Source organism: Clytia hemisphaerica, unplaced genomic scaffold, assembly GCF_902728285.1.
Source record: "Clytia hemisphaerica strain Z4C2 unplaced genomic scaffold, Clytia hemisphaerica genome assembly, whole genome shotgun sequence".
Taxonomy (NCBI): domain Eukaryota; kingdom Metazoa; phylum Cnidaria; class Hydrozoa; order Leptothecata; family Clytiidae; genus Clytia; species Clytia hemisphaerica.
The window spans coordinates 340250-361504 of record NW_027103603.1 but is presented as its reverse complement, the minus strand read 5'-3'; the positions used below and the strand labels follow the sequence as shown (position 1 = coordinate 361504).

Here is a 21255-nt window from a genome sequence, read left to right as displayed (position 1 = left end):
GGGAAGATATGTGTACATGTTGTTCATTGTCATTTTGAAAGTTTTGAAAATTGGAAGTGTCAACCACAGGACACAACAGCAGTCTGTTTGCAGTCAGGCAAATATCCTGTGTAATCACACAGGGTTTTCCACAGGTTTGTTTCTTTGCCAATATATACAAAATGATTTTTTTTCTGTTGGTTAACGTTTTTTTAGACTATGTAAATAGTAAATAAAGTTATATTTCAAAAATCACCATGTATAATACATAACTAAAAGTCTCAAACACTTCTTGAAAAACTGATTTTTATGTACAAATGCTTGACCAAACAAAATGGTTGTCCTCAAGTGGCAATTGGAGGGGTTATTTTCAGAAGCAAGTAAATTTCATGGACTGTAAGATACAAAATATGCAAGCTGGCTATAATATAATGCAAACATTTGTCATGTGGAAGTTTCCAGAAGATGTTGTCAGGTGAGTACTGAGCAATCGTTTGGGCTCAATATTTTGTTTAAAATAGACAAAGAATTTTACATTAACTACAATTAAATACAAATTATTTTTGAATAAAGAACCAAACATTTTATTTTAACTCATTTTCATTTATATTTTTTTGTTAAATGTTTTTATATGTAGGGAGAACGAACATGTATGTTTTGTTACTACTTAAATACATAGATAAGTGAACAAAAAAGTAAAATCAACACAGTTTGTTTTTTACGATATTTCGTTCCATTTTCAGAACTTCATCAGGTATAATATTGCACAAGCGTTAACACATTTTTAAATGCTACAAAAATCAGTGATGCGTAAAAAAGGCGAGAAATAAAAAAAAAAAAAAAAAAAAATTCTAATGAACAAAGGAAAAAATTCTATAGGGAATAAAACAAAGAAAATGTTAAAAAGATTTAATAAAAATAGGTGCGTAGCGATAATATTTACAACGTTAAAACAGTACAATAAAATTGATGAAAACAATCGTCGAAAACAATAAAACTAAAAATTTAACAAAAAAGGTTTCGAATTAGCACAGTAAACGCAGTGGAAATTAAAACGGAAAATTAAATGCTCGTGTCCCCTTCTGGTTTATTCAGGACAAAAAGCAAAACAAAAAGAAATTACGGAACAAAACATGGGAACACCTGATACTAGTAGAGCACACAACTGTGCTGTAGGCATGCCCGTAGGTCATACCAAGCAGTCCAAAGAAGGGCGTTCTCCCAAAAACGACCGGTCATAACCAAATGACCGCAGTATACATAGATAGATAGAATTACTATAGCAAGTATCATACCGGACAGTGGGCCTTTAAGAGGTGGGCTCTCTAGTACCGTAAGTTGGTCTAATCTCGACATCCGTCTTCTAATTTGGACACCCTTCTTTAAAGATAGGAATAATATGAAAGTCGGAATCGGTGATTGAAAAAAGATTTATCTTTCCTTACTTCTAAGCAAATAAAATAATTTTTTAATTTTTCAGCTCTAGAAAAGGGTGTCGAATTTAGAGCAGGAGGGATAGGGGATGTCGACATTAGAACAAATTATGGTAATAGACCTTTTAATAGACCTTTTTTTTAAAAGGCAGCCCACGTTGAATAATTATGTACTCCAGCATAAAAACAATGATACAGCCATGCATAATTACTGTATCATGCATATTTAAAAAATTATGCATGGCTGTAAGGTCTATAATCACAATGTCAAAGAATCATTTTATAACTTGGTGTTAGCCTTTTGAAATCAAAACAAAAAATTAAATAGCTAACAGTAAAAGTTTATTTGTCATGGTTTCAGTTGCAGCGATGTCACTTCATTTACCTATTGTGTTTAAATCTCGAGATCTTAGAATCAAAAATGCAGCTCTGCACTCTCAGTCAGGCACATCCTGGCAAATGAACGGGGTGAGCATTTGCATGGGGTATTCGTCACCCAGTGTAAATGAGATAGGACGTCTCAGGCTAAAAGCGTGAAAATGAATAAAAATGAACTTCAAACTGAAAAAGGGAAAAAGGAAGAAAACTGGGAACTTTATTTTTTCATTAAAAGTTTCTTCAATCTTCGAAGACAAAATTGACCCATGGAAAAAAAATTTCATCTATGCAGTTCTTTGAAATGAAGCAAAATATTTCCAACCAGGTTCAATTAAACTGGGTATTCGGCGCTTATTACACGTCACTTTCGTTTTTGACCCCGTTCATTTGTCGCAAGTGAAAAATACCCCGTTCATTTGCCAGGATGTGCCTGACTGACTCTTCTGATTGTGGTTTGGAGGGTATGAACGTTTACACACACTAAATTATAAGACTAAATGAAGAAAAAACCAAATGATGATAGCAAACCTGTTGTTGCTTTTGTTTTGAGACTGTGAGATCCCCTTCAAAAGTCTAACTAGACCAGACTAGACACATCTACATGTACCAGCCAATGTATAACCAGTCTGGAAATGATGCAAAACCTAAGTCATGTTTTCACATGCCTTTATCTTACTAGAGCTTTATAACACTAACTTTAAAACTTTGCTACCACCGCTAGTTAGTCTATCTTTTCCAAAAATTTGCTCAGCATTCAACAGTGTTTTTTAGAGCAATTATTGGTCAATTTGGCTCAATTACATTATGCAATTTTACCAGTTGACCAGAGTTTGACTAGTCAGAACAAATTGATCTGAAAGTTGTTGAGCAAACCTTTTTTGTATGTTGATGATACCTGGTATAAAAAGATAGCAAGCACAGCCATAAACAGTTGTTTGAAATACAAGCTCTAATCTATTTCTTTTTAATTCCCAAGGCCCCAAGCCAAAGGTAGACCAAATAACCACACCACTGACCACTGCACAGTACTACACTACACCATACACACGGTGTCGGTTAAATTGTAAATGACTACCAAGGCGAAAATTTTTTCAAACTGCGGAAACGTTTAGACGGGGGTATGGTGGTTCCATTTAGACGGGGGTTCTGTTATTATCAGTTAGGTAGGGTCAGGGTTGCTAGTAACGGCTTGTCACTGTGCCGGGTGCATACTCGGCGCCTTGGGCCCCGCAGGGTTGCTAGTAACGGCTCGAATTTCAGTCAGGTTAAAAAAGGGGTACTTTTACCCATATTATAATAACATTACCCCCGTCTTTTTTGTCATTCTATAAGTATTTACAAATTTTGTTTTCTGCTGTGCGAGTGTGGCTCAACGGATAGCGCGCTGGGTTTCTGATCAGAGATTCTTTCATTTGATGGGTTCGAATCCCGGTCGGGTCGATATTTGGAGAAAGTTTGATATATAGAAAAGTTAGTAGAAATCAGCAGAAAACAGGTCTCAGAAAGTCAGAAAATAGAAAAGACTAGGAGATAGAATGGAAGATAGGAAGTAGAGAAAGTAGAAAAAATCCTGGAGAGTCATTTACAATCTACACACGACCCATACACACAGGCCCATGAAATCCATTCCTCGACGCCTTCTAGATACGCCTTACACCCTCTTCACCTTTATAGAAATACTCGATAGTGGTATAAATGCGATAGGCCAATCACATCACTGCATTTGCCTACCATTACGCAATGCTTTCTATTTTTAGATAGATACGAGATTTTACCATGACCGCCCTCCCAGGGTGGCGAAGCCACCCTGGTGCACATTCCTAACCCCTCACCCGGCCGGCGGTGCACCCACCCGGCGGTGCACACGTGTGGTGGCTTCTTCGGAGTAATGGCGATCGTAACAGTTAGCCTAACTCGTCAGTCAGACTTATTTATATATAGTACTAAGACTCTTATATAAGTAACCCTAATTATCGGATTTTCGGCAGCCGGTTTGGCCTAGTGGATAGGGCATTGGTTCCGAAATCTATAGGTTCCCGGTTCGAGACCCCCTTTGGTCACTATTCAACTTGAAAAAAATTCTAAGTCCAGCCGGATGCATCTGAAGCTTTAGCCGAATGTCGGCTGGAAGCTAGTGGGAACTGGTTGGAAAGTAAGAAACTGCTTGGCCTCGGGTTAAACAAAATCAAATGGATGGGAATTATAGGCCGGTTATAATTTTGATTACAACGATTATTACTTCTTATTTAAGATTGGAATCGGTAGGTATTTTCCTAGCTTTTCCCTTTTAAAATTTGCCATCCATCATAATAACCATATATTTTGTATATTTTGGGACTGACAACGGTGGTGGCCAGTAATTAACCTTTTGCTAGGTGAGATAGCATTTTGAGTCCAACAGTGAAAACATTCTGACATAATTATGCAATGACTCCGCATGATCATGATAGATTAGATAGCCTGATCTGCTGATAAATCAATTTTATATACATCAATTTCTTCACGTTTAATTTTTACCGTGAGATCGGGTACTTGCTTTGCATCAGTGGATGCAAAGAGACATACCGTGAAAAAGGGTAACTTGCATCAGTGGAGGCTAACATGCATAGCCCTCAAATGAAAGGCCCGGCTGGTCATTAAAATACAAAAATAAATTGAAACAAAAATGGTAGAGTATAGCTGCGAGCGGAGCTGCGTATGTGTAATTTAATGACCAGCCAGGTCATTCATTTGAGGGCTATGCATGTTAGCCTCCACTGATGCAAGTTACCCTTTCTCACGGTAGCCTTCAAATAGACCTTTTTTCAAAGAGGACGTCCTGTTGGATAATTATGTACTCCAGCCATAAAAACAATGATAGAGCCATGCATAATTACTGTATCATGCATATTGTAATAATTATGCATGGTTTTATCATTGTTTTTCTGCTGGACTACATAATTATTTGGAGCTAAACCTTAGCTCAGGTTAATTCCAAGTCGAATGAAGTACATCCCGCCACCGCACCGAGGCGGCTATGAAATAGTATATTTCGGCTGCCGGTTATTCTTTCCTTCGCCTATATATACCCTACCGTCAAGCCCCTTTCAGCGCAGTTCAGCTCAGTCTCAATTGATCACAACTTCAATCTTTCCCTCCCACCCTCTCCTTAACCCCTGTATTTTGGTTCTGCTTTCTGCTTCTTCCTTTTCTTTTTTTTTTAGTTACCAACTGCGTTCTCATCCAAGCGTGGTGATTGCTGCTGCGACGGATCCTGATCTCGTGGTTTCTCCTGGGCAAGGCTGTTAACCAGAGATTAGGTCATTTGGGATGCATCATGATACGTTTAGTTCTAGTGTAGGGTTACTCCGTAACCGTTGCATGTCAGTAGTCAGTTACTTAGATTAATCCCCTAAGGTGAAGGATCCAGTTAGATCTGGATTAGGTTCGCACACTGTAGTCCCAACGGTGTTAAGGTTCGCCAGGGCAACCTCCCTGTTTATTTTTTAGCCTCCGTCTTATACGGGGCGTATAAGTCTCCGTCATCAAAACGGGGCTTATCAACCTCCGTCATCAAAACGGGACTAGGCGACACCTGTCATCAAAACAGGCTAAGTAAGACCCCCGTCATATATAAATACGGGTTACACAGGACACCCGTCTTCAAAACGGGTTAGGCTCTCAGTTATATATATATCTTGATGCATCCCCAATGTCATCCCAAGTTCTATTATACATTTTCGGCATTCTTGTTTACGTTTCGAAATATACTGTTTCCATTACTGCACACTTATGTCTCTATACATTTCCTCTGTTGCTCATATCCTTTGGTACCTAGATCAGGGTATTTCGACCACTTTCAAAAACTTCTCACCTTGCCTCCTTAGTCTGCCTTTTTGTGTTTTTATTCCTAGGGCCTTATACTTTAATTACATCTGAGACGTGGGAATTAATCAACAGGGTGGGCTCTTTGAAAAAAGGTCTATGAAAGAGCTGTCTGTCATTATAGTACCGTGAGAATGGGTAACTTGCATCAGTGGAGGCTAACATGCATACCTAGCCCTCCAAAATGAAAGACCTGGCTGATCATTAAAATACAATTTACACAACGCTCGCAGCTCTACTCTACCATTTTTGTTTTGATTTAACTTTGTATTTTAATGATTGATTAGCTTAGCTATAAGGCGGTCTCCTTCCTTTTTACTGTGAGATCGGGTAACTTGCATCAGTGAAGGCTAACATGCATAGCCCTCAAATGACTGACCAATCAAAGCAGCAAAATTTCAAAACAAATGAACTACGCAGCTTTGCTCGCAGCTCTACTCTACCATTTTTGTTTTGTTTTTATAGCTGGGTTTCTGATCAGATATTCTTTCATTTGGTGGGTTCGAATCCCGGTCGGGTCGCTATTTGGAGAAAGTTAGTTGGAGCTAATCTTTAGCTAAGGTTAATTCCCAGTCGACTGAGTTACTTCGGGTTACGGAAAAGGTTAGGATTAGGTATTCCTCGGCTGCCGGTTAGCTGAGTTCCCATATATTTATTCCAAGGATGTGTTCGCCCTGAGCTGGGAAAATAAATCAAGAACTCTCGATGGATGTTTGTACTTCTGGTCCTTACCTTACACTCTATGATTGCTGTTGGCTACTCTACTGCTGAATTCCTTCAAAACAATAAACATTGCTGACTGATGACAACCAATCCAAGAAGCTCCCATCCACACACGTTTGCTACTTGCGTACTCGTTCTCCTCGAAGTCACAGTCCCAGATGCACCTGTCTTCACTCTCTTCCTTGGATGGTCTCTCAACAAAATGGAAAGTTAAGTGAACAGTCTTGTAAGTTCAAATTTCTATTCTGATCCCCCCCTCCAACGGCAACATAAACATAATCAAATCTTGGTATCTTTTATGGTCTACTTTGATGGTACGTGTACGTCCCTGATTTTGTTTTGCTGGTCATGGCACATGGGCAATCTTAGTCGTGGAAAGGAACCACATTAGGTTTGCTTACCCTTGCGTTGTTGGTTTCAAGTTGCAATTTTTGTCTTTCATTTCTCTGGGGGGCTTTTAACTACCAGACGGTGTCAATCGAACGAATCGAACGCCGAATCAATTGAACGCAATCGAACACAATCGAATAATTGCGATTCGATTGTCAAACGCAATCGAATCGCAATCGAATATTACCCAGAATTTGCCGTTCAATTGCTTCGATTACGTTCGATTGTATTCGATTATGTTCGATTGCGTTCGATTGATTCAATTGTATTTTATTTTATTCATTCTAGTACTAGACCAGCGTCCGAGATTCAAAAAAGGCCTTAAAAATGGTTTTCGTAGGGCACCCCTTAGATCAGGGCAAATTTTGACATTATGCTCCTAATAGGATGTAGAATTGACAAAAAAAATTTGCCCTTCGAATCTCCTGCAGTTTTCGAGTGAATCGATTTTTAGTTAATCGATAGAACTTATCAAGGGTCCCCCCTTTACTAACGGTTTTTTCGAAGTCTGAAAATCAAATATCTGAGACTACCAACGGATTCAGCGTGAAAAGTAGATAAAGAAAATGGGGTTACTTGTTAAGTTTCGACCACCTGGTGCCGAGAAATGGCATTTTAAAGGCGAAAAATCGACGTTTTTGGCGTTTTCCGATGACGTCAGCATTTTCCTATGAGCATTTTCAGAAAAAATCATTCCCACAGCCGGATAGCCCTGAATTAGTAGTATCCAAAAATGGTATGGTTTGTCAACTTTCTATGTACAGATCTCGAGATAATTCATTTTAAAGGTGGATATATATGCTGAAAAACTGCTGACTCAACAAAAAATATCGATAACTTTCAATATTTAAACCAAAATGAAGAAAAAACCAAATGATGATAGCAAACCTGTTGTTGCTTTTGTTTTGAGACTGTGAGATCCCCTTCAAAAGTCTAACTAGACCAGACTAGACACATCTACATGTACCAGCCAATGTATAACCAGTCTGGAAATGATGCAAAACCTAAGTCATGTTTTCACATGCCTTTATCTTACTAGAGCTTTATAACACTAACTTTAAAACTTTGCTACCACCGCTAGTTAGTCTATCTTTTCCAAAAATTTGCTCAGCATTCAACAGTGTTTTTTAGAGCAATTATTGGTCAATTTGGCTCAATTACATTATGCAATTTTACCAGTTGACCAGAGTTTGACTAGTCAGAACAAATTGATCTGAAAGTTGTTGAGCAAACCTTTTTTGTATGTTGATGATACCTGGTATAAAAAGATAGCAAGCACAGCCATAAACAGTTGTTTGAAATACAAGCTCTAATCTATTTCTTTTTAATTCCCAAGGCCCCAAGCCAAAGGTAGACCAAATAACCACACCACTGACCACTGCACAGTACTACACTACACCATACACACGGTGTCGGTTAAATTGTAAATGACTACCAAGGCGAAAATTTTTTCAAACTGCGGAAACGTTTAGACGGGGGTATGGTGGTTCCATTTAGACGGGGGTTCTGTTATTATCAGTTAGGTAGGGTCAGGGTTGCTAGTAACGGCTTGTCACTGTGCCGGGTGCATACTCGGCGCCTTGGGCCCCGCAGGGTTGCTAGTAACGGCTCGAATTTCAGTCAGGTTAAAAAAGGGGTACTTTTACCCATATTATAATAACATTACCCCCGTCTTTTTTGTCATTCTATAAGTATTTACAAATTTTGTTTTCTGCTGTGCGAGTGTGGCTCAACGGATAGCGCGCTGGGTTTCTGATCAGAGATTCTTTCATTTGATGGGTTCGAATCCCGGTCGGGTCGATATTTGGAGAAAGTTTGATATATAGAAAAGTTAGTAGAAATCAGCAGAAAACAGGTCTCAGAAAGTCAGAAAATAGAAAAGACTAGGAGATAGAATGGAAGATAGGAAGTAGAGAAAGTAGAAAAAATCCTGGAGAGTCATTTACAATCTACACACGACCCATACACACAGGCCCATGAAATCCATTCCTCGACGCCTTCTAGATACGCCTTACACCCTCTTCACCTTTATAGAAATACTCGATAGTGGTATAAATGCGATAGGCCAATCACATCACTGCATTTGCCTACCATTACGCAATGCTTTCTATTTTTAGATAGATACGAGATTTTACCATGACCGCCCTCCCAGGGTGGCGAAGCCACCCTGGTGCACATTCCTAACCCCTCACCCGGCCGGCGGTGCACCCACCCGGCGGTGCACACGTGTGGTGGCTTCTTCGGAGTAATGGCGATCGTAACAGTTAGCCTAACTCGTCAGTCAGACTTATTTATATATAGTACTAAGACTCTTATATAAGTAACCCTAATTATCGGATTTTCGGCAGCCGGTTTGGCCTAGTGGATAGGGCATTGGTTCCGAAATCTATAGGTTCCCGGTTCGAGACCCCCTTTGGTCACTATTCAACTTGAAAAAAATTCTAAGTCCAGCCGGATGCATCTGAAGCTTTAGCCGAATGTCGGCTGGAAGCTAGTGGGAACTGGTTGGAAAGTAAGAAACTGCTTGGCCTCGGGTTAAACAAAATCAAATGGATGGGAATTATAGGCCGGTTATAATTTTGATTACAACGATTATTACTTCTTATTTAAGATTGGAATCGGTAGGTATTTTCCTAGCTTTTCCCTTTTAAAATTTGCCATCCATCATAATAACCATATATTTTGTATATTTTGGGACTGACAACGGTGGTGGCCAGTAATTAACCTTTTGCTAGGTGAGATAGCATTTTGAGTCCAACAGTGAAAACATTCTGACATAATTATGCAATGACTCCGCATGATCATGATAGATTAGATAGCCTGATCTGCTGATAAATCAATTTTATATACATCAATTTCTTCACGTTTAATTTTTACCGTGAGATCGGGTACTTGCTTTGCATCAGTGGATGCAAAGAGACATACCGTGAAAAAGGGTAACTTGCATCAGTGGAGGCTAACATGCATAGCCCTCAAATGAAAGGCCCGGCTGGTCATTAAAATACAAAAATAAATTGAAACAAAAATGGTAGAGTATAGCTGCGAGCGGAGCTGCGTATGTGTAATTTAATGACCAGCCAGGTCATTCATTTGAGGGCTATGCATGTTAGCCTCCACTGATGCAAGTTACCCTTTCTCACGGTAGCCTTCAAATAGACCTTTTTTCAAAGAGGACGTCCTGTTGGATAATTATGTACTCCAGCCATAAAAACAATGATAGAGCCATGCATAATTACTGTATCATGCATATTGTAATAATTATGCATGGTTTTATCATTGTTTTTCTGCTGGACTACATAATTATTCAACAGGGTGGGCTCTTTGAAAAAAGGTCTATGAAAGAGCTGTCTGTCATTATAGTACCGTGAGAATGGGTAACTTGCATCAGTGGAGGCTAACATGCATACCTAGCCCTCCAAAATGAAAGACCTGGCTGATCATTAAAATACAATTTACACAACGCTCGCAGCTCTACTCTACCATTTTTGTTTTGATTTAACTTTGTATTTTAATGATTGATTAGCTTAGCTATAAGGCGGTCTCCTTCCTTTTTACTGTGAGATCGGGTAACTTGCATCAGTGAAGGCTAACATGCATAGCCCTCAAATGACTGACCAATCAAAGCAGCAAAATTTCAAAACAAATGAACTACGCAGCTTTGCTCGCAGCTCTACTCTACCATTTTTGTTTTGTTTTTATAGCTGGGTTTCTGATCAGATATTCTTTCATTTGGTGGGTTCGAATCCCGGTCGGGTCGCTATTTGGAGAAAGTTAGTTGGAGCTAATCTTTAGCTAAGGTTAATTCCCAGTCGACTGAGTTACTTCGGGTTACGGAAAAGGTTAGGATTAGGTATTCCTCGGCTGCCGGTTAGCTGAGTTCCCATATATTTATTCCAAGGATGTGTTCGCCCTGAGCTGGGAAAATAAATCAAGAACTCTCGATGGATGTTTGTACTTCTGGTCCTTACCTTACACTCTATGATTGCTGTTGGCTACTCTACTGCTGAATTCCTTCAAAACAATAAACATTGCTGACTGATGACAACCAATCCAAGAAGCTCCCATCCACACACGTTTGCTACTTGCGTACTCGTTCTCCTCGAAGTCACAGTCCCAGATGCACCTGTCTTCACTCTCTTCCTTGGATGGTCTCTCAACAAAATGGAAAGTTAAGTGAACAGTCTTGTAAGTTCAAATTTCTATTCTGATCCCCCCCTCCAACGGCAACATAAACATAATCAAATCTTGGTATCTTTTATGGTCTACTTTGATGGTACGTGTACGTCCCTGATTTTGTTTTGCTGGTCATGGCACATGGGCAATCTTAGTCGTGGAAAGGAACCACATTAGGTTTGCTTACCCTTGCGTTGTTGGTTTCAAGTTGCAATTTTTGTCTTTCATTTCTCTGGGGGGCTTTTAACTACCAGACGGTGTCAATCGAACGAATCGAACGCCGAATCAATTGAACGCAATCGAACACAATCGAATAATTGCGATTCGATTGTCAAACGCAATCGAATCGCAATCGAATATTACCCAGAATTTGCCGTTCAATTGCTTCGATTACGTTCGATTGTATTCGATTATGTTCGATTGCGTTCGATTGATTCAATTGTATTTTATTTTATTCATTCTAGTACTAGACCAGCGTCCGAGATTCAAAAAAGGCCTTAAAAATGGTTTTCGTAGGGCACCCCTTAGATCAGGGCAAATTTTTGACATTATGCTCCTAATAGGATGTAGAATTGACAAAAAAAATTTGCCCTTCGAATCTCCTGCAGTTTTCGAGTGAATCGATTTTTAGTTAATCGATAGAACTTATCAAGGGTCCCCCCTTTACTAACGGTTTTTTCGAAGTCTGAAAATCAAATATCTGAGACTACCAACGGATTCAGCGTGAAAAGTAGATAAAGAAAATGGGGTTACTTGTTAAGTTTCGACCACCTGGTGCCGAGAAATGGCATTTTAAAGGCGAAAAATCGACGTTTTTGGCGTTTTCCGATGACGTCAGCATTTTCCTATGAGCATTTTCAGAAAAAATCATTCCCACAGCCGGATAGCCCTGAATTAGTAGTATCCAAAAATGGTATGGTTTGTCAACTTTCTATGTACAGATCTCGAGATAATTCATTTTAAAGGTGGATATATATGCTGAAAAACTGCTGACTCAACAAAAAATATCGATAACTTTCAATATTTAAACCAAAATATCTCGAGATCTAGACATCGAAAGTTAACAAACCATACCATTTTTGGATACTACTAATTCAGGGCTATCCAGTTGTGGGAATAATTTTTTCTGAAAATGCTCCTAGGAAAATGCTGACGTCATCGGAAAACGCCAAAAACGTCGATTTTTCGCCTTAAAAATGCCATTTCTCGGCACCAGGTGGTCGAAACTTAACAAGTAACCCCATTTTCTTTATCTACTTTTCACGCTGAATCCGTTGGTAGTCTCAGATATTTGATTTTCAGACTTCGAAAAAACCGTTAGTAAAGGGGGGACCCTTGATAAGTTCTATCGATTAACTAAAAATCGATTCACTCGAAAATTGCAGGAGATTCGAAGGGCAAATTTTTTTTGTCAATTCTACACCCTATTAGGAGCATAATATCAAAAATTTGCCCTGATCTAAGGGGTGCCCTACGAAGTGACACAATCCACTGCCTCGGCCGCTGGTCTATACGGTTACCTACGCACTCGGCCGTCCACGCTAAAAAGAGCTTTAAAGGAGTGATCAAATTTAATTTAATCGCAATCAAACTTATTGAAAATAATCATAATCGAAGACCAATCGAAGGTAATTTACAATCAATCGAACCAATTAAACATAGGTTGACTATCAATCGAACCAATCGAACGTTACTTGAACGCAATCGAACACAATCGAATATTACCCAAGAATCGGCCGTTCGATTGAGATTCGATTGCGTTCGGCAATCGAATCGCAATCATTCGATCGCGTTCGATTGCGTTCGATTGGTTCGATTGCGATTTCCGTTCGAAGTTGTTCGATTGACACCGTCTGGTAACTATCCACCCATGGGTTCATATATCGTAAGTCGGGCAGTTGTTTTCACCCCATTTTGTTTTTCCCTTCCTTTTAATCCCTGGTAACGTCCAATGACGTTGATACATTAGCCATTTTATTATTCTAGCCTACGAACCTTTGGAAGCCTTGGTTGATAGCCCTGGGTTTCATGTGTTTCCACATTTTACCTTTTTGTTTTAACTGGGGTTTTTAACTATCCACCCATTGGTTCATTTGTCAAGTTGGGCAGTTGTTTTTCGCCCCTTTTTGTTCTCCCTTCTTAATCCCTGTTGATATCCAATGGTGTTGGTCGATACATTGGTAATTATTTCAGCTTAAATGCACCTTTGGGAAACCTACTGGTTGGATAGCCCTGGGTACATGTGTTATGTTTCACCTTTGTTTTTAACTGGGTTTCTCACTATCCACCCATAAGTTTACATTAAGTTAGGCATTTGTTTTTCACCCCTCTTCTCTTCATCCTATCATACCTGTCGACGTCCAATGACGTCATGATGCATTGGAATTATTTAGCCTATGAACTTTTGGAGACCTACTGGTTGGATAGCCCTGGGTTTCTTTGTTGTCATGTTTTACTTTCGTTTTTAACTGGGTTTCTAACTACCCACCCATGGGTTCACCTGTAAGTTGGATACTTGTTTATTCACCCTTTTCTTTTCTTCATCCTATCACTCATGTCAACGTCCAATGATGCATTATACATTGGTAATTACCTAGCCTATGAACTCTTGGGAAACCTACTGGTTGGATAGCCCTGGGTTTCTGTGTTGTCATGTTTTACCCATGATGAGTTCACCTGTAAGTTGGACAGTTGTTTTTCACCCTTCTTTTCTTCATCCTATCACTCATGCCGACGTCCAATGACGTCATGATACATTGGTAATTACTTAGCCTATGAACTTTGGGGAACCTACTGGTTGGATAGCCATGGGTCTGTGCTGTCATGTTTACTTTTGTTCTAGTTGGGTTTCTAAATATCCACCCATGGGTTCACATGTAAGTGGGACAGATATTTTTCTTTTCTTTCTTGTTTTCTCTTGCTATAATCCCTGGTCACGAGTTAATGGTAATTATATTAGCAATGAACATGTGGGAATTTACTTGTTGAGTTGATATGGGTTTTGTTTTTTTCTTGGTTTTTGACACCTATTCTCTATACAGCTGTAACATAAGTTGGGTATGGAGGCTTCACAATAAGTAGTTTTATTTTTTGGTTTTAACTACCCTGAGACTTGTTTCCCTTTCTTGCCCCGAAACATACCCCAAAGAGATACAGTGCTTAGATTAAAAGTTCTATGTCACCATTCTCAAATAATCCTATTATATACTTAGCAGATCTCTTGCTTTAATAAATGTTCAAACAATTTACCCTCAGATCTCGATTCAGACCACCCTGCCTTGCTCATATGGCTGTCCTCCTTACAGTCGTTCGACAGGCCGTCATCCCTACGGTCTTAGGCAACTAAGTCCAACCATCCTCATTACAATTTAGACTAAAATCAATCATCCCTATCAGGACATGGGCTCAGGTTATTATCACCAGGATATAGGCTCAGGCCATCTTCATCAAATACATGGGCTCAGACTATTCTCATTATGACCTATAGGGAAAACTTTAAAGCACTAAGACCAAGACTGCCATCCTTTTAGTAAGAATTAGGTTCCTAATGTGTAATGACTTCTTTTTGAGTTTGGCTGCTGATTTGGGGATGTATTGTGCGGGTAGTTTTGGGGACGTTTTAGGGGTGTGGGTCCCTTCGGAACCCCATACTCCTACCTAGTGGCTAGCTTATACAGTATCTACAGGCACATACATGTTAGGAGTAAAGGCTGTCCTCCTTACAGTCCACGCTCATTTGACTGTCCTCCTTACAGGCCACGCTCATAAGGTTCAGGAGTAAAGGCTGTCCTCCTTACAGCCCACGCTCATAAGGTTAGGAGTAAAGGCTGTCCTCCTTACAGTCCTTCGACAGGCCGTCATCCTTACGGTCTTAGGCGCTTAAGTTAGACCTCATATTGCAAAACCGATCCGTTCCGCCAAGGTGTTAATATTAGGATTGCTGCTACTTCCAACAATATTTGCCCAGTGGGCGCTATGAGAAACTACCTAGCCCTTCGAAGTTCAAAACCGGGCCCCCTCTTTCAATTTCATGATGGTAAACTCCTCACCCGCCGAACGATATACGCCTTACTCGAGCAATCCCTCCCGTCTGTTTCCGACTTGAACACCCATAGTTTCGTATTCGTGGTGCTTCTGCCGCCTTGAGCGCAGGTGCCTCCGACTCAATGATTCGCATTATGGGCAGGTGGTCCAGTGACTGTTACCTTCGTTATCTTCGTGTTTCGGATTTTGATATTCAAAAATTCACTGCTAATATGGCCAAGATATCTCATGTGTTGTCTACTTGGGACCCCGACAAGTGGTAATTTGTCTACAATGTCATGTATTTTTTTTTTACGGTACTTGTCTGTTCTACCCGGTCTTTTTAGTTCATACCATGCTATTATTTTTGCTGAGTGCACTATCAATATATTGCTCGTATTAATTTTGATTGTCTTCACAATATCGCTTGCTTTATTTTTATTAATAGTAATAATAATTATAAAAACATTTTAATACGCTCTTTAGCTACCGAAATAATACTAATATGCTATTACTTTTGATAATAATTATAAAAACATTTTAATACGCTCTTTAGCTACCGAAATAACACTAATACGCTATTACTTTTAATCATAAGGTTTTGTTTTCTGCCTTTTCTCGTCTCACTCTCTACCTTGTGCTTTGCCCTAGATAGCCCCCCTTTACCTTTTTTCTTCTCTGCGGTTTTTGGGTGATGTTGGGGTGTTGGGTTACTACGTAACCTCTGGCAAGTTATTAGTCAGTTATCCAGATACTTATTCTAAGGTCAGGCATCCGTCGTCTACACGGACTTAGGGCGTACCGTCATCTACACGGGCTTAGGTGCTACCCGTCATCTACACGGGCATAGGTCGTACCCGTCATCTACACGGGTTAGGCGTTCAGTTTAGTCACAGCTTATCTTGATGCATCCCCAATGTCATCCCAAATTCCGTTTTGTACAATTTTTAATTTGCACTTTCATTTACCTTTCGAAATATAATTTTCTCTTTCGGCACTCCTTATGTCTCCTGTTTCTTTCACCCCTTTTGATTTGACCCCTTTGCCTCGTTAGCTTCTCATTTCGATCTATTACTTATTCTTGGAGACGCAGGAATTAATTGAAATCATCAGAAAACAAGTCTCAGAAAGTCAGAAAACAGAAAAGACGAGGAGATAGAATGGGAGATAGGAAATAGAGAAAGTAGAAAAAATCCTGGAGAGTCATTTACAATCTACCCACGACCTGATGACAGTGCGGTTATTAATTTTGTTAGATCTGACAAATTGATGTTTGTAAGTGCACTTTATAGTTTTGATTCCCATTGAAGAATCATATTCTGGTTTTCATGTTATTAGATGCTGTTTTAGAGCTTTAGGTCTACACTGTCTTATAAAAAACAACGGTATTTCGGTAAAACTCATTCGTAGACGATACATAAAATTTTAGGGCTATAAAAAAGCTTGTCTTAGGAGTCAGTAAAAAGGTAAAAAAACGCGAAAAACACTCAAAAAAAATAAGGATCTTACACCATTTCATTAAAAACCTTATTTGAAACATTAATGCAAAATATGAAAATGTATTGTTTATTTCAATTATCAATGGGCGCGGAGAAACCAGACAAAGATTCGAATTTCGAAACTTCGGGGCAGGCTGCGCTGGAGTCTTCAAAAATGGTCAAATTCGGCTGAAACTGTTTACGCTTGTTCTTGTTTCTTGGGTGAATCCCTGGGGTGTTTTTTTCTAGATTTGCGGCAAAAACAAGCACGATTTTGTGACTTTTGCATTTCGAGGTAGGGTGATGGATTGGATCTAGCATTTTCATTGTTCTCGGGTTCTCGGGTTCTCGGAGTGCGAGATCAAGAAAAGTAGGCGGCAAACGCTATTTCGCATCTCTCAAACCAGTGAAATTGCATGATTTTAGTCACACGTGACTTTGGTAGGAAATCCTACCAAAGCCCCCTCGGGTGAGTTAAGGCAAGTCCTTAACATATTTTGCGTGACGCGCACCGCTTCCCATCATTTTTACGAAGTCCATGTATAGCTTTAAAGGGGAAGTTAAGTGATTTTTAAGGTATATGTTTTTCCCCTGAAAACCAATCCTAACATCATAGAATTCACGAAAATCTCAACTTCAATGTCTAAACATCGATATATCTTTCATAAACACATACTCTTTTAGACGCAAAAACCAGTGTTTAAAAGACCCCCTTTTTGTTTAAAATTTCTTCTAATCTCTCTTTCGTGTGACGTCATTTGCTCCAGAAAGAATCTTTTTTAAACGACTTTGTAGTAGAAAAGAGCTGTATCATAACTGATCAAAACTTTTTTCAACCCCTGATTTTTCAATATTTCATTACTTGATGTTTTATACGGTCTAACCATACTAGAATCCAAAAACCTTGTTTTTTTCAATAGAAATTCAATGGTAGCCACAATATCTAGGTATGTGAAAGAATCTTTGTGTTTTCAGTAAGGTCCAGTAAGCTTAGTAAGTTTTGGACTTCTTTCCATGTGAAGAGGCTGTAAGTAAAGTTATATTATGAAATACGAAAGACAAGAGATATAAAAATTGTATATAGACCATTCCTCGCTCTTTTAAAGAGAAAAAATGTTGTTAAATAATTCCTATTTCATGACAAGTCAACGTTAGTGAGTTAATGCTAACGTACGTTGTGCGCCCTATATCTAAAGTCTAGAACTTGTTTTTACCAGTAGGTTTTTCTAAAGGCTAGCTAATCCAGTGGGAAATTGAAGTCTGAAAGCAACTGGGTTAAATATATATTTTTCTAAATTCTAGGAGAAGTAAAGGAAGGAGAATCTTCTAGGGAACTTTTGAATCTCGCACTGTAAAGTCAAAGTCAAAATAAGAGACTTTTAAATGGGATATGTCAATTCTTTTTTTTCTTGATAGAATCATTTTCAGCCACAAAATTCAGGTGGAATTAGCGATTTACCCAATCGGGATGAGGACTATTCGTGGACACATTTTCCTCTGGAAAGCCGAAGCTTTTTCCGCATCTACAAATCTAGCATTTACGGTTGCTTCATCAAACTAAAATTATCACAAAAGGTCAAGGACTTACTAATCTTGTAGCTAGAAAGAATGAGAAAGTATAGGATCGAAGAAACGTGAAGAAATCTTGAAAAAAAGCGAATAAATGTCTAGCCAGGTCTAGCAGAATCTCTTTACAAAACACTGTTTATCAGTACAGATTTTGTTTAAAAGAAAAATTTTTGTTCGTCTTTTGGAGTAAATTACGTCAGAACAGATGATCGTGCCATTCCTCTTTAAAAAACACGTTCTCTTTAAAACTCACTTTTATTGCAAAAAAGAGGGAGCTATATCTCGTAGAAAAAAGTGTTTCGAACGAATAAAAAGTAACCTGAGGCACATGATATTGTCATATAATGATGATAACAGCAAAAAATGGGTACCCTAGAAATTACTTAACTTCCCCTTTAAAGAAGCGTATTAATGAGGGGATTTCGAAAAGTGCTGGGCCATAAATTTAAAATAAGCCTATCTCAAAATATCGGCCAAAAACTGATTTTGACGTTATGAAATCCGTTGAAAAAACCCGTCAAACTGTCGGTTTGAATTTATGGCCCAGCACTTTTCGAAATCCCCTCATTAATACGCTTCTTTAAAGCTATACATGACTTCGTAAAAATGTTGGGAAGCGGTGTGCGTCACGCAAAATAGGTTAAGGTCTTGCCTTAACTCACCCAAGCCAACAAGGATGAGCTTCACTTTTTGATCAAAGGCATCGGATGTAGCCCTTCGGGATTTACAGATATCTGTGTTTTTTTTGTGGTCAAAAAATTTTAGCCTCAAAACGATGCTAAAAACTTTGGTGCAGGCTGGAGACTTAAAAAAAATTGTCAGATTCGGCTGAAATTTTGCACACTTGTTCCTATGGCCTATGGGTGAATATCTGGGGGTGTTTTTTTCATTTTTTCAAAATTGTGATATTTAGGGGCGTGGTCACGAGTTTTAGCCTTAAAACGAGTCTAGAAACTTTGGGACAGGCTAAAGAATTTTAAAATTGTCTAATTAGGATGAAATTGTACAATCGAAACAAAATACGAAAATAGTGATCTACCTCATACACACACATCCTATTCCATTTTGCCGAATTTTTGACTTCTAGTCCTTAGAATTTTATGGGAAAAACAGCGGGACCGGTATTTTCGAAAATTTTGGACGGGATAACGGTAATTTTCAAAAAAATGGCCGGGATGGCAGTAATTCAAAGCCTCGTGCGCCCCCCACTAAATATAGCAAAAATAGTGATGAAACAAATAGGCCCTAATTTTGAGATACAAAGTTGCCGTTGGGTCTGAAAACTTTCCTATCTCCAGACGGTACGGTGTCAATCGAACGAATCGAACGCCGAATCAATCGAACGCAATTGAATGCAATCGAATAATTGCAATTCGATTGTCGAACGCAATCGAATCGCAATCGAATATTACCCAGGATTTGCTGTTCGATTGCTTCGATTACGTTCGATTGTATATTTGATTACGTTCGATTGATTCAATTGTATTAGATTTTATTCGCTTTAGTATGGTACTTAAACGCTCGGCCGCCCACGCTAAGAAGCTCTAACAGAGTGATCCAATTTAATTTAATCGCAATCAAACTCATCTTACATAATCGTAATCGAACGAAATCGAAGATTAATCCAATGTAATTCACAATCAATCGAACCAATCGAACATAGTCAACAATCAATCGAACCAATCTAACCTTACTCGAACGCAATCAAATATTACCCAGGAATCGGCCATTCGATTGAGATTCGATTACGTTCGACAATCGAATCGCACTTATTCGATCGCATTCGATTACGTTCGATTGGTTCGATCGCGATTTTTGTTCGAAGTTGTTCGATTGACACCGTCTGGCTATCTCAAGATATAAATCACTTTCGTTTTCTCAGGTTTGGCTGCAGTTGTAGGCGGGCTTTCATGGAGTGAGGCAATTCTTTTAGTCATATCTCAAGAAATATACTTTTAAACATATCAAAACTTTATGTGCTCCTAGAAAAGGCATTAAAAATTGTTTGTGCAAATTTTCAATAAGTTTGCAGTAAAAATGTGTATTTTACAGACCGGGTACAATTTCCTTACCGTTGAAAAAAGGTTTTTTTTCTCTTAAAATTGGCCTTTTTGTCTGAAATGAATGAGTGAAATGATTCTTGATAAGGTTTAGAGCCACTCGATTCTGCATATTATACTCAGAGAGGTATTTGGGGAATATAAGGGCTAAATATGTCTGGTCAGCACTTTATAAGCATGTTTTTTTTGGTAAGATTTGATCTCAAAAATGGTGAAATTTCCAAGCTATTATTCAAGTCATTGTATCTCGACATTAAACAAAGTTTAACCTTATTCTTTAGTTTGACACATGCAAAGAATTAAGAATATATGTAAATCGTTGTGTGTATTTTACAGACCAGAATTAAGTGCTTCTAGGTGGTTATATTGCCCTGAAATGTTTAGACTTACCACGGAAAAACCCGAGCTGGAGAATTTTACTGAGGATAATCCGTCAAGATCCTCTAATTCCTATATCTTTATTATTCATGCATGTAACGAGAAATCTGTGTAGCCTGTCTTTGAGACTTCGAGAAGTGCTTAGAACTTCCAGAATTCTGCATAACATAAAATTTTGATAAAATTAGTCTGGCTTTGAGACCACTAAGCCTGGATAGCCTTCTATGTAGACGTCAGACTTTGAATTATTTTCCTAAAAAAGAACAAAGCCCCAAAGTTTTTATTTCTTGCAAGCTTACTAGACACTAGCACAGATTTGTCGCTCAGTCGCTGAACGGCCTGTAGAGTTTCTGTCCACCCAACGACCCTCACATGGTATGAGTTGGTCCTAGCAAAGTAGCATTTACTTTTCATTAAGTAAAATACAGCACCGAGTTGGAGTTAGTCCTGATCTCCTAGACGACAGTCAATACTTGGTACACTACTGTGCCTTCCCATGGGATAAATCATAACTGGACATCTATCTTCCATTAGCGAGATTATGTATCTGGGATTCTCTACGGCTACGGCTAAAGTGGCGAGGGAAATGGCGAGTAAGGCAAGTAATGGCGGGTGAAAGCAAGTTCGATATTTGACGTACGGCATTATGTCGACTTTGCTTATACGGTGTTTTGGTGTTTTTCCCGTACAGAGCAAAGTAGACAACGACATGTCGCCTTTGTTGACGACCCGTACAGGCAGCCCCGCAACCGTAGCCGTAGAGAATCCCAGATACATAATCTCGCTATTGTGTCTTTGAAGCGAGCT

At 38.9% G+C, this 21255-nt stretch overlaps 1 protein-coding gene and 1 long non-coding RNA gene across 3 annotated transcripts in view; both read left to right on the top strand.

The window, feature by feature from the left end:
* Positions 1-5743: 5743 nt before the first annotated feature.
* The window catches only part of LOC136802050 (cyclic GMP-AMP phosphodiesterase SMPDL3A-like), a 30087-nt gene continuing 14575 nt past the window's right edge, over positions 5744-21255 (top strand). For both annotated transcript variants that reach the window (XM_067058758.1, XM_067058759.1), the window contains exons 1-2: positions 5744-6603; positions 10666-10952. In XM_067058758.1, coding sequence (XP_066914859.1) covers positions 10913-10952 — 40 coding nt within the window. In that variant the 5' untranslated portion in view covers positions 5744-6603; positions 10666-10912. The remainder of the gene's footprint in view (positions 6604-10665; positions 10953-21255) is intronic.
* Positions 12042-15960, top strand: LOC136802053 (uncharacterized). Its single transcript, XR_010845946.1, has 2 exons — positions 12042-14723; positions 14767-15960. It is a non-coding gene; the product is annotated as an uncharacterized lncRNA (long non-coding RNA).